We start from the raw sequence: 14675 nt of genomic DNA, 5'->3' as shown, positions 1-14675 counted from the left end.
TTCATCAGAAGTCTCTTTGTGGCCACTTAATACCAGGCCTAAGTCTTCAGTAAAAGTCAGAGGGGAGAGGGATGTTGAGGGAGCGAAGCCACCTAGTCCAGCGGGATCCTGTCCCCGTAGCAATTCGTAAAGGCTCATGTTGTTGCTGGACCCTAGCAGTTGAAACACAAGGGAGAAAGCCCATGTTACCATTAATAATCACCACAAACTAACACAAGAAGCACTAAGATATGCAAATCTGCAACCTGTGTACAATGACCTTACCTTTTCTGTCACTGCTGCTCAAGAGCAGCAGCTCTCAGGCCAGCTGGGCTCGTGCTATGGGCCCATAAAACAGGTGTTTGCAATCCCTTGGCTTGGTTGCTGGTGAAAAGGTACTTGGAGGAAGGAGCATGCCTTCCTCTGTGTTGTTAGGATCAAACGTCTGGCTCAGTGCCTGCCACAGGTAGTGGCAGCAAAGAGGGGTGCATTTGCAGGTACTGCAGGCAGTGACGCAAGTCAGGCAAAACTAGAGAAGGTATTCATGACGCAGTTGTGGAAACGAAGTTACCAAAGTGGAAGTTTTCTTACATTTTAAGCCAAAGATAACTGGAATGAACGCCAGAACCGATTTCAGAAAGATCAATGATGTATCATGAGGGACTTTTTACAACAGTGTTTCGTAAAAGTAACCCAAAACACAATTTTTGCAGTGAGGTCAATAGGCAAACTAAAATAAGTGAGTGACAAAGCCATTATTGTAGGTGCAACCCAGGAAGCTTTCTTGGCCTGGGGTTACACTTCATGTATGATATTGTTTATCTGAAGTGCTAGAAAGGAAGAATGGGCTAATACGGCAATTTTTGTAATTGGTAACCTGTAGTCTGGAATTAAGATGTGAAAGGAACTACTTCAGATAAATAGTGTCAGACAATATGCTGATGGTAATCACTTCCAAGATAAACTGCCATATTAAAAAAAGAATGAAAGCATATTGCCATTGTTCTCATCACAATATCAGATTTGTGGAAACTGCACTGCATGGTAAGCTATACTTCCTGTCATCGCTATAGTTGGTCGTCCCCATCTGAAAATTATCTGTAATCTCTGTCAACACTTCAGACCAGCAATGCTTTTGGGATAGCTTAGCTGTTTAAAGTATCTGCAAAAATTATGGGAAGAAGCACTTACACAGTCTTCTATTTGGTTCTCAAATCACTAAATAGCCAGTGATCCCTTTCTGAAGAGATCTTTTCCTCTGTACTTTCTTTCAAAGCTCTGTTGTGTCCCCTCCATTGGTTTTGGCCCACCAGCCACCAGTTTCCCCTCAAGTTTCAACAGTTAAACCTTGATTTGGGGAACCCAGCCTCCTCAGTTTCCGTTCAGCAAGGTCTCATTTGTTATTTCTGACTGTACTACAGCATCTCATCAGGAAAACAGTGACAAACATACTTCAGTCTCTCCACAAGGTAAGTCCACAGTTGTTCCTGGACGCTGCTCCTTTTCCTGGTGTCAACTCTCAATATGGGTGTCCTTCTCAATGGGAGAATTAGTCAGCTTTTGTTTCAAAGTTAGTATCTCATTTTATCCCTCTCTGGACCAAAGATCTTAATTTGGCCACTGGGCTCTGTTCTCTTGCCAAAACCTGCTGAGCTTGTTCAACACAGACGAGGTCAGTTTGGTCCATAGCTTTCTGGTAACCCATCTCAGCTATTTCAGTATTTCAAACTAGAGAGCTCTGAAAAAGTCTTACAAAGGTAAATGCACCCCATGTTCTCTAATTTTAGTCTACCATCCCTTTCCCTTATTATTGCTGACATCACATTTTTCTACATTGAGGGGGGAAAAAAAAATCCTTCTCCAGGTCAAAATTAGTACATTAGTCACTGAGGTACCATACTCAATAAAGAAGTGAATCCACTGAATAAAGAAGTGAATCAGAAGTGTTCTTGTTGTAGCAACTGATTCATGATTTTAATCCTTTTTTGAAAACCTCTTCCTTGGGACTACCAAGGGTCCTTCTTACTTGCATAGCCCCAAACATCATCTTCCAAACAGGAGAATTCTCACTCTGACAAACTGCAGAAATTGGTTCATCTCTGACTTTATCTATAAAATATGCCTTTGGGAAAATGCAGCTGGCTGCAAGGTCCAAAATAATAGTTTCACACAAAGCCAGCACTCACATGCTTCAAGAATTCCAGCTTTTGCCCCATATACAAACCCACCCCTGCACAATACCCAAGCCAAAAAACCTGCTCAGATGTCCCTCATCAAAAAAAAACAGGATTAACATGAGTACATGTATGATTTTATATACCAACTTCACAAGTCATCCTCTAACTAGAAATATCTTGGATAGACCATGTGGGATATCTACTGCAGCTCCTTCCCCATTGCCATTATTGATTTCATGACACCAAGTTATGATAGGCACCATTTGTCTTGGTGCAGGGCCTTCTGACTGTTTATGTACACAGTAAACAACAACCAACCCACACTGGTGAGTTTCCATGAGCTGTAATAGGAGAATCTAGGACTTTTTTTTTTTTTTTTATCTCTGATAGCCTTTTTCTTGTGAAAAGGGACTTCTGCATTCGTAATACTGAAATACTGCTCTTTCTCCAGCAATTCCTAATTTCTAGCAGGAATAAACACACTATTCAAATTCTTCAACAAGATATTATGACAAGCCTCCCAAGGTGACCCAAATACCTGGTCAAGGTCTCAACAATACCTCCCACCTCTAAGGGAGTTTTAACAACCCTTTCAGTCCAGTATCATGGATCAAACTGATAACAGAAATCCTTTCAAATAACTGCCCTCAGTCATAAAGCATATTATGGAGATAGATACAACCCTGCCTCAGACTCCCTCTTCAGGCGGTGCAACAGGCTTAAATTTCCCCACAGTATAAATTCACTGAAGCAAACATGTTCCCTAAACAGCTAAACACCTGAGCTCCACTGCCAGCTTTCAAGCTGAACAAGTGAAGCTAGTGCTGCTCCTCCAGTTTTCCTGGTTCCTCAGTCCTCAGCCTCCCACAGTGAACTTGCTCTTTATGCAGAATATTTAGTTCCTCTCCTTGCTGGAACTGATAATCAAGTCTACCACATCTCCCTGTGTGTAACCAGATGAGCTAAGTATATCAAGTTATAGGAAAGCTTTTTTTTTTTTTTTTAAACTCTGTGGATTTGAAAAGCAACTTCCCCTCAAAAGAGACAAGATATTAAGGCTTGGCATTTCTTCTAAGGGTCAAAGATTGTTGAATAATGTAGATCTCCTTGTCCTTCTTCATGTAGTAATCCAATGAGGAAAAGAGGACTGGAGAAAGTAGGTGTCCAGGAGGTATTAGTCACCCCAGAAGTACTAGCCAAACATGGCAAAAAAATGTTTTTTTCAGATATTTAAAACCTAAAAATCTGTATTCTGTAATCCCAATTTACTAGACTCAAATGAAAATATCTCGATACTGTGTTCAGAGAATGTAGGTTTGAGAAGCGCTGTCACAGATGAACCAGCTTTCCTGACTTTTTACACTGAATACAACAGTTTATATAGAATTTAGGACTTTACTCACGTGTTCTGCAATGTGAACTCCACCTCCAGTTCCTCACGTGCCTGAAAGAAGGGAAAAGGAAGAATGGAATATTACTTTTCTTCATAGCTTCCCTCACACTAGTTGCTTATCATTTGTAAAATGTATATTTATAATTGCACTTGGGAAAATTCCCTGAACATAAGAATATTTTGCAAAAGAAATTGTGTTGCCAAATGAAGATATTCAAGATACTGAAAAAGCATTTGCTAAAACTACTATTTTGACATCTGGAGCTCATATAAGCATGAAGATGTACGATCTGATTATTCTGCTAAAACACCAATTTTTCAGATTTGGATTCCCACAAAAAGAATCAGTTGTGTTATTGTTATGACAGTTCAAACTGGATGAGAATTCAGAACTTGTACCAAGAACCAACACACTGTGCCTGATATATTCTGGATGAAGGCAACAGGACAATTACTTCTAGCTGCTTAGAATTTGAACATATAGATTTGTTCTTATGCAAATCAACTAGCATGGAGCATTGCTACAGGGATTTTAATTCTTGTTTATAATAGCGGGAAAATACATTTCAAGTAGATTTTAATTTTTTTTTTTTTTTAGTAATAAAACACTATGAGGATATGCTTAGGTGGAATGACAGAATTTGCTTTTGTTCTCACTGATTCCATTGCTCACCAGTGGATTCAGCTGAAACTTCACTCGAACAGTACGTCCTACGGTGAGTTTATCTATGTCAAAGAGAACTGTGCAGAGTTCATCGTCCCTGGTGATTGTGTCTTCATCACAAACCTTTAGCTCCAGTACATTCTGTAAAAAGAGTTTAAGAATTTTATAACCTTCTTTCTATATCATCTTTCAAAGTGCTCCATAAGACAGGTAAATCTCAAGACTAGGATTTCTTTTTCCTCTCCAGTTTCAGAAGAGGAAATTTAATTGCTTCTTACTGTTTCTGAAGACTGAATGATTAAGCAGCAAATAGCTAGAACAGAATAACAAAGGAGGATGTAACTGTAGTTGCTGTAGTTTTGCATCATCTATTTACTATCTGCAGATAATGAATAGTGAAAAACATTTGAAAAACATTTATTTTCATTACCTTGACTCGTCGGTCAATCTTATAGCAGAAAGCTTCATTCCAGACTGGGTTTTTGCTGTTCCTGATGGTTCTGGTCCGAACCTTCTCAGTTGAGGCAGTAGGCAACCACAGCGTCACATAGCAATCTGAAAGGGTGACTGCATAACAAAAAGATAAGCAGAGTGACAATGCGTCTAGAAAAAGAATTACTGCAATGTGTACCTTTAACACTAGGAAGTTTGAGATAACACAGTAGGGGATTTTTTTCCTAAATTACATAGACTAATGAATAAATAATACAATAGAGCACTCACTGGAAAACAAACATCCTCACACATTTGTCATGCTCGTTCTTATCTTTTCACTTTGAGTCAAACTCATTTTTCTTTTAAAATATTACTTTTTATTTGAAATAGCACTGCACTCCACATGTAGTACAGGCACATCTATCCATGCTGCATATAACTCAATACTCATGATTGTCCAAATGACTGGGGCAGAGCATAGGTTAATGTTGCCATAACACAAGGATAGTTAAGAGCATATGCCCTCTCCCACATAGACTCAAATCAGAGCTAGGATGGCTAATCTATAGCTCAGGCAACACACCTCAGCCTTTGATCTGGATTGGAAATAGACTTGTCTTCTAGCATGCCCTCCCCAGCTGCTTGTTTAAATGAAGACAAATTTTATTCATTTGTTTATTTAGGCCAAAAAGTGTTCCCCCCATTAAAACTGAAAAATTTGATTTCCTTGTCACAAACCAGAATGTGACAATTTCATATTAATGTATCTGAGAATTTTTAGAAGCTTTGTCTTTCTCATGAATTCTTCTTTCAGCACAACTGTTAAGTTACTGTTTATCCTACTCCTTCCTACTACTCTATCTGCGAACTGGAAAATCTTGCCATCGCTCCTGTCTGGGAAAGGAAACACCAGGAGAGATGTTAGCTCCTACCGTATTCTGACGTACACCTGGAGGTATTCCCTACACCTGGAGGGAAAATCACCACGAAGTGACTTACAGAATCCTGATACAGGCTCCAGTGGCCTTGGTCTCATACCTGTAATGCATTTCATATTCTCCAAATTTTATGTTAGCAATGTTTAATCAGTCATCTGATTCTCACAGGAACCTTGTGAGTCAGAAGAGGTCAAATAATTCAACCCGTAGTTAATTCCTGCATCATGCCCCAAACCTGTAGCAGTGTTATTACATCATATTATGTGCAATTTTCTTCATATATTTCCTCTTTATCTTTTAGTAACAGCTACAGAATTAAGTTGTTCTAGCATGTGTATTTTTCCCAAGCTGTGCCCTTATCATGCAGTTAATCCATACTACTGCAGTCAGAAAAAGTTTGGTAACAACCATGGGAAGGACAGCAATTCCAGTTGGTGCCCTTAGCCAGTTGTGATCAGAAAAGCAAAACCAAAGACCTTCATCAGAGGCACAAGTGTGGGCAGATGAAGATTGAAACAGTTCTTGGTGATTAATACTACAGCCTCCATTTTCAAAGATCTTGACACACACTGATTAATTACCTCAGAGTGGCAACGTAAGGATTAAGCAAGTCCCTTGAGAAAACTTGAATAACTTGCCCAGGATCCCATAACGCATCAGTGTCAGGTCCAAAACAGTCTAATTTCCAGGCCTACATCTACATCTATTAAAGTTGTCTTACTCTGTAACAATAGTAGGGGATAAATATTTTTAAAGTGTGTTTATTTTTCACTAGTAAAATATATAGTGATGGCAAACTCAAACACCAGGAAGAAAGATTTTCTTCAATAAATTAAGCACAAGTACTTCAATAAGAAAATATGAAAAAACACTGAAATGGGAAACACCCCAGTTTAATCAGAAAATCAGGAAAGCTAAATCAGAAGGAAAATATTAACTCAGCATTGTAACAAAAAGCCTACGGTTACCATTATAAACAGGTAGAAAAGGGATACTTTCCTGCACTTGAAAATGCTGAGGCTTTGATGAAAACTAACCAAAATGTTTACATTCTCAATTTTTTTTTTAATGTCTCAGAACAGGTAAAGCCCATTTGCCATATCCTTCCCACTATAGACAAAAAGACACAAATCTTACTTTTCCCCACAATAATCTGAGTTTCCTCAAAAAATAAGTTTTCAGATGAGAAAATACTCTGGCTTGAGAGTTTTCAAATCTCTCTGCCAAATACACTTAAACAGATCTCTGGAAAGCCAAACCCAAGTTTGGAATTTAGTACATTTTAAGGGAATAAGGACACTACATGTATACAGTCTTGGGACCTGAACACAAGGAAATAAGACATTATGTTGTGACAGTCAAACTAATAGCCTTCATGAAGAAAGGCAATACTATTCACAGTGGTAAGGAGCAATTGTGAGTAATTTGTTCCTGGGAAGGACAACCACAATGAACCGGAGCATAAGCCCGGAACCTGGAGTAGACAAATGCACACACAATTGTGCATGCAGGGTTGCAGATGCAATTGCAGTGACTGCCTAGTCGGATCACATACTTGGTTGATGCAAATCACCATTTAGGCATTTGAACATCTGTTTTTTTGTTGTAGTTGTTAAATAAAGAGGCAGGGCATACAACTAAGTCCATATCTTTTAAAAAAATTAAAATATATCTTTAATCTCTAAGAAACCCAGAACCCTACATCTTATAAGGCTGTGTCTAATGAATCAAATCATATTTTCAAATTACATGGCAAAAATTACCAAAAAAATTGATAATCCCTAACTTCTAGATTAACAAGCATCAAGATATAAGCAGTAAATAGAGAATCCAGTAAATTGTAGCAAATTTTTTATAGCTGGAAAATAGGAGGTACCTGATAAATAAGTTCACTACTATGACACTGTGGAAAGTGCAGGGTTAAGTAACAAAGAATACCACAGGTGAGTGAAACAGATTTGTTCTGATAGTAATCACTCATTCAAAAATAATTGTTGCACAACTTCCAACAACATTAGTCCTATCAGCAACCACCAAATCCAACTTCCAACAACTTTTCCCCCTACTCTTGACCCAACACACCACATAACATCTCAAAATATATGTATATTACATCAACTGAAATTTACAGTTGGTTTCCTAAGAAACTATGACACACTGCATGACACAGTGTACCAAAAGACAACGAATTTATAGCTATGCTCAGCAAGATTTTGGAGAAAATATTATGGACTATGCATCTTTGATTTACTTTATTTACATTTATTTTACATTTATTTACAGTATTGGCACACAATTTAAAGACCATAATGATGACCAAATATTTACTTTAAGAAACTGTAAGAAGTATTTGACAATCGCATAAGTACTCACGTAAGTCTGCCTTCCGTACGTTCCTCACTCTTAGTATTTTTACAGTCAGCAAGTTGAAAGGAGATACCGGTCTCTGCACAACAATTAAAAAAAAAAAGACAACATTGAGATGAGTATGGTAATCTATAGTCAAAATAACGCATGCTGTAACCCTGAAGTTAAAAGAACCAGAGCAGTTTGAAAAACTAAATGAATTTTTTTGCTCATAACCTTTTTCAGGTCTGTTAAAGCAGCAGCAGACTTCAAACCCCTATGAGTTGAGAGCAGCTGCTGAGTTTAGTTTGATAAGGATCAGTTCTTTCTAACACTGCTCTTTAACTATCACAGTGAACACCCCTAAAGCGTACTTCTCAGCATCCTCAGGTCCTACGCACATGGCTTACAATATAGTAGACTGTCTGTGAGACAAGAGTAGCTGTCAGTAGCTGTGCAGGTAGATGTAAGTGAGCAGCACAAGCTTCCATACACAGTCTAAAAATCCAGAAATGGAGCTTATAGTCTGGAGATATTTCTCACAAGGGCTCTGATCTTCAGCCCTAATTCCGATCAGAAAGATACAAAACTCTTTCCAGAAACGATCCTGGGAATTAACTCACAACTCTACTGGTTATCAAACACCTTAAGCTAAGAAATGCTTTTTTTTTAATACCTCGTAACATCTTGTGTTGTTGTTGACACGCCTGAGGGAAGGGATGCCATCCAGAGAGACTTTGATAGGCTTGAGAGGCAGGCCTGTGTGAACCTCATGAGATTCAACAAGGCAAAGTCCTGCATCTGAGCCAGGACAACCCTAAGCACAAATACAGGCTGGACAGGGAATGCATTGAGAGCAGCACTGAAGAGACGAACGTGGGGGTGTTGGCTGATGAAACATGTGCCAGCAATGTGCACTTGCAGCCCAGAAAGCCAACCACATCCTAGGCTGCATCAAAAGAAGCATGGCCAGCAGGGCAAGGGAAGTGATTCTCCCCCTCTGCTCTGCTCTCCTGAGACCACTGCATTCAGCTCTGGGGCCCACAGCACAAGAAGGGCATGGGAGTATTAGCATGAGTCCAGAGGGCCACAAGGACAACTAGAGGGCTGGAGCATCTCTCCTGTGAGGACAGGCTGAAGGAGCTGGGTTATTCAGCCTGCAGAAGAGAATGTTCTGCAGAGACCTCACTGCAGCCTTCCAGCACCTAAAGGGGACCTACAGGAAAGCTGGGGAGGGACTCTTTGTCAGGGAGTGTAGCAATAGGACAAGGAATAATGGTTTTAAACTAAAAGAGGGCAGAGTTTCGATTTACAGGAAGAAATCCTTTACTCAAAGAGTAGTGAGTTCAGGGAGACACTGAGACAGATTGCCCAGAGAAGCTGTGGATGCCCCATCCCTTAAAGTGTTTAAGACCAGGATAAATGAGGCTTTGATAAACCTGGTCTAGTGGAGGTGCCCCGTCCATGGTGGGGGGGGGGGGGGGGGGGTTGGAACTACATGATTTTTAAGGTCCCTTTCAACCCAAACCATTCTGCAATTCTGTGTGCAATATTAATGTGTCTTATTCCTCAGGCTATAATTAGACTTTTTCCTCATTTCACTTGGAGGATAACTACTTAACATGTTTCTCTCCCCTTCCATATTAACATCTGTTTCATTTGTACCATTTTTACTTTTAAAACCAGTGTGTGTGTGTATGTATATAATCATTTATCTCACCGTTTTCTTTAAATTGATATTTAGCTTTGAGTATACTGGTTCTATTTTAGACCAGAAATGGATGTTTTGTGTCCCAAAAGTGTGTGTAATCTCTCCACATATACCAACTGGTAAGCAAATGTTAAATTTCCTCATAAATCCTCTCATGCCTATATTCATAGACTATTCATACTACACCCTAATAAGGTAAATATAAAGTGTCTTGACACAACCATGATTACTTTTCATCTGAAGTGCTGATATTATTCACAAGAAGCAAAAGTAAAAATTATTTTGCTGATGTTGACTAACCATCTCCTTCATACAGTCTCCTTCATACACACTACACACTTGGACAGAGCATGTCTTTCCAGCTGCATAACTAGCCTTATCCTGAAGAGTTTCACAACACTTGGACAAAATTAACCAAATGGAACCATGACATGACATTATACCCTAACACAATGTGATGAAGCAGATCCTTGTCCTCAGCAATGAAGCCCTCAACCTCTCTAAAATGCAGCTGAGATGAAAAACTGCTTCTGAGAAACAACCTGGTTAACCCCTGGTGTATCCCTCTCCCACTTCCCTGGAGGTCCACAAGGGACCTGAAGAGACAGAGCTGAAGGCCAGTGAGCCACCAGCAGAAGGGTCAGAGAAGTCACTGGCACAGGCACATTCGTTCTACTTGATGAAACATCAGCCTGCTCAGACCATACTACAGGGCACAGTTTAAAAGCACCACCTGAAGTGTCAGTTGCGGGATATTTCAGCAAACCCAAGGGCTATATATTACTTGTCAGGTAGGGTAGATAGTGGTGTCTCACTACAGCTCTAAGTAACATACAGAGATAGGATTTAAGATGTATGCTCCTGTGCTCAGCTTTCCCCATGAGCTGGACATACCTACTTACATGGTTCCCTGCTCAGCTATTACAGTTCCCCTTCTGGTGCACCTAACTCTCCAAATATATTAAATCAGTCCTCAATGCCTCACTCTGGGCTGCAGAAAGTTAGAAATCAGACCTTATAGCTCCTAAATTTAAGTGTCTCAATGCTTTGTTACATTTAGATCTCAGCAACTTCCTCAAAGCCACACAGAAAAAAAAAAAATACTGAGGGGCATATCTTAAACTGGATCATCTGTTCTCACACAATGACTTCCAAATCATAAAATACCCGAGTTGGAAGGGACCCGCAAGGATCATTGATTCCAACTCCTGAATCTTTCCCTTTAAATATTTCCCTTTAATCTAATGATGACCACATATCATAGGCTGGGTGAATTCTGAGGCCAGAAGCCTCCAAGGTCAGCTATTACACATGACTCAACTTTCGGCTTCTCTATTTATTTAGTCTGAGACCTGATTGTTACCTCATCAACCGGAAACACAAGCCAGGTATTTTAATAATCACTGTTGAAGCTACTTAAATATGAGATTACAAGAGCAGGACTTGGTCACACTATCCTACGTCAGATAAAAGTTCAATTAAGTCCTGTGGCACATTTGTGCAACCCTTACATATCTGTTCCCTGGGAAGTCAATGGAGCTGTTCACAACCATGAGTGTTTATCTGTAAGAACACAAGTAACCTAACCGGGCTGTAAAAGCATTATATTTGAGTAAAATTCCTTCTACGTGTCTACAGAAGTGCAAAAGACTTTTGTCTTTTACAGATTTTTTTTTCCTTGGGGATACTAGAGTGAAACACATAAAACATTCCCAAGATAAATCAAGTGAAAAGGCAATTATCCACGTAAAACAGTGTGTCAGATATATTTGGAGCATAGTACTCTTCCTTTAGCTTTCTCTTCAAAAAAGAAATTGAAACTTCATTACTAACTAAAAACTTGTAAAGACCAACAAAGAAAATGCTCAGCCCTGTCAGAAAGTCTGGTTCTGACCTCTTGCCTTGGTTCTGACCTCTGTCAGGTCTGTGGCACCTTTTAACTTCAAAGAGTTTTGGAGCCTCAAGGGTGGGCAGGATTTGACAGAATCATTTAATTATGTTACTATGTCTACCACCTCAGGCAAGGTCAGATGCATAAGAAACACTTTCCTTGTACTGTGTATTTTGTATTTAGTCCACCCAATTTAAAATATCCTATTGCTGGGTCTTGTTAAAAATCAATGGAGCTCACTGGGGTTATCCCAGAATAAGAACAAATGGAACAGCATTGAATCAAGGCCTGGCTTTTTCCAAAAGCTATGTAAAAATTCCAGCCACTTTTTCATGTGGTTTTCCTATTCTCTTCCTGTTTGTGACTCCACAGCTCAAAACCCACAACAGAACAAATCCAAAACTCAGAGAAAATGAGTTAAATATTTCCACAGTTCAACATGGCTTTTTGTCAAGAACATGTTAGCCTACGTTATTTTGATATGATACAAAGAAACAACTTTTTGGTTACTCAAATTACTGTTTGCTTGTTTGTTTTGTTTCTAAATTTAGGGTCACTACCTACATTTTTCCACCAAATGTTTTATATTATCCTTTTAATTTAAATGGCCATTTAAGTTTTAATCAGACATTCCATGGGTTGCCCTGAAACTGACCAGTAACAAAAACTGTTCTTCTTACTGAGCTATGAAGTGACACAAAACAACTCAGATATTTTATGTTTGTATATTTGCCATTCCTACTATGTTTACATATTTACCAACTACTACCTATCATGTGAAATAAAGGGGGGGAGGGGAGATGAAGTGTCAGACCCTTACTGATTTCTGCCTCTGGGAGCCCTGAAGAGTCAGGCTCTTCCTGAAAGAGACTTCTGAAAGATGTCAGTTTCCTTCTTGAAAGGAAACTCCTACTCTATATCATATTTACTATGTTCACTTTTGTCTTTTAAGTATTTAGCATGGCTAAACCAAACTGAACTATACAGATCTCCCACCTTATAAACGAAATAAAAAGCACTAGGGAAAAAAATTAAAAAAAAAAAAAAAGAAAAAGATCCTGTAAACACAGGCTGAGTTTACAGGACTAACAATAACAATTTATAGGACACTAACATAGAGGGACTGGGAGTCTATACACAGAAGCCTAAACATCATTTTAGAAGCTATATCTTGAATAAACTCCACAGACAAAGTCTTGTCTTGCCATAGCATTTCTCTTTGACTGAACACAGAAGGCATCAAGTGGCTCTCAGGCAAAATCAGGCATCAGACACCATGAATAACAGCAAACATTCATGAGACAAGGACCAAAATTATCATTTGGGAGAGCCTCCATAACACCACAAACTTCCACTAGAATCACATGCAACCAAAGCTCAAAACAAACCCATCTGGTAAACCACCACATCACTGGAGCAGGGCAAGAGCATCAAGCCCACGGTAAGTTTCTGAAGACAATCCTGTTCTGATGCCACTGCCCCCATTTGCTGACTCCTAACATCTTTTCTGACATATTTTCCTCTATACTAGTATGTCTTAACATAAACATCTGCTATCTGCCCAGGAAGTTTTTATTTGCCTGCACGAAGTACCCATCCTCAGTTCGATCTCTAAAAAACACCCTGTTACTCTTCCCTCTCACCTCCCACTACCAGGCTAATGAGACCAGAGATACAAAACATGACACATTTACTGCAGTTTTACATGTTCTGAGGTTGTGTTTTCTATCACTATATTGCACAGTGAATGTCAAGTTCTACAACAGGTCATTACAATGCAAAGAAAAACTACAAGAAACACTGGAGCACTAAGAGCAACTGAAAGACCCACTCAAATACAGCCTCCTTATGAAGGCAAAATGCCCATGCAAGTGGCCATTTCATCCCAGGAAATCAATATACGAAAGAGGGCAGGAATTCAAGAATGAAAACATGTGAAGTACAAACCTGCCCAGATATAGCACAACAGTATCATAAGCATCTGAAAACCAAGGCAATATTTCACCTAGAGCTGAAGTTGCATCTCAGCCTTTCCACGTTCAGTAAATAGGCCAGTACAGTTTTCCCCCGAGCCATTGAATTCCCAACATTTTTTCTAGTGCTTTACATTCAGCACTGGACAGCATTTAATGAAGGGCCAACTAATAACTACCTACCGTTCTCTCCGCTGTCGCTGAGGTGCCCGTAAAAGTCTAGGAAAAACAACACAAGGCAAAGTTAAGAAAACTACATGTTCAACTTCTATTTTAGACTGACATTTAAAAATATCTCCCATTCAAAAACATACTTAGGGCTACATGTATTAATGACAGTCATTAGGTGCTTTACTGATTACTAAACCCACAACAACAACTCTATGCCAGCTTGTTGTTACCTTGACTTGAAGCTTTTCTTTTAAGCAAGCACAGTAAGTAACACTGCTAGCCCTAAAACTTATGTAAAACCTTGTGGCATGTATATTTTCAATATAAGGTTAGAGTAAAAAAAAAAAAAAAAAAAAAAAAACCACACTCCTTGTAACCATGAGATCCAAGGAAGAGCAAACTTGCTTTTCCTAGCTTGCCCATACACCTGAAACAGCTTGTTCTGTTATGACCAATTGAACTGGAAAAATCAGACAATTTCACCCAATTTATGATTACTGTGGGCCTTTATTCTTACCTCATTTGAACTTAAATTTGATCCCATTGCAGCCCCAGTTGCATGTAAGTCCAGTGACAAAAGATACTGAGCCAGATGGGCTGGCAGGAACTCCTCATGCAGTTTAGAGGTGGAGAAATAGGGATTTTATGACCAGGCTGTCCCGCCCCACCCCTTAATTACTTGCAGTCATTAGGCAGTCCCCTCCCTGCTTCTTGCAGCCTATTAGAACACTTCTGCTGAGTCAGTAGAACACAGAGATTTCTACCCACTGTCATGTTTTTGGGGGACACTGAAACCACTTTATGACCAAGGATTGCTTTCTAGGAAATACTACTGTTAATGAAGTTTTGCATTTATACAATTCTAACCCTCAAGTGAAGCGCTTGCTACTAACCAAATCACAGCTACCATAGTACTGTAGGGTACTAGGGAGAGGTCTCAACAGCTGCTTTCCAAACCCTAAACTCAAGTACCTGTGGCAGTCCTCCTATAGCAGCA

General features: G+C 39.4%; 1 protein-coding gene across 1 annotated transcript in view; it reads right to left on the bottom strand.

Annotated features, from left to right (window-relative positions):
• The window catches only part of LOC311209679 (cytosolic phospholipase A2 epsilon-like), a gene marked incomplete at both ends in the record, with an annotated part of 30781 nt that extends 16559 nt beyond the window's left edge, over positions 1–14222 (bottom strand). The window contains 6 exons of the mRNA XM_084287178.1: positions 3560–3600; positions 4223–4354; positions 4644–4780; positions 7960–8032; positions 13691–13726; positions 14196–14222. Coding sequence (XP_084143304.1) covers positions 3560–3600; positions 4223–4354; positions 4644–4780; positions 7960–8032; positions 13691–13726; positions 14196–14222 — 446 coding nt within the window. The remainder of the gene's footprint in view (positions 1–3559; positions 3601–4222; positions 4355–4643; positions 4781–7959; positions 8033–13690; positions 13727–14195) is intronic.
• Between the last annotated feature and the right edge of the window lie 453 nt (positions 14223–14675).

Source organism: Netta rufina, assembly GCF_964035555.1.
Source record: "Netta rufina genome assembly, chromosome: 5".
NCBI classification, from domain to species: domain Eukaryota; kingdom Metazoa; phylum Chordata; class Aves; order Anseriformes; family Anatidae; genus Netta; species Netta rufina.
This window is presented reverse-complemented; position numbering and strand designations above follow the sequence as displayed.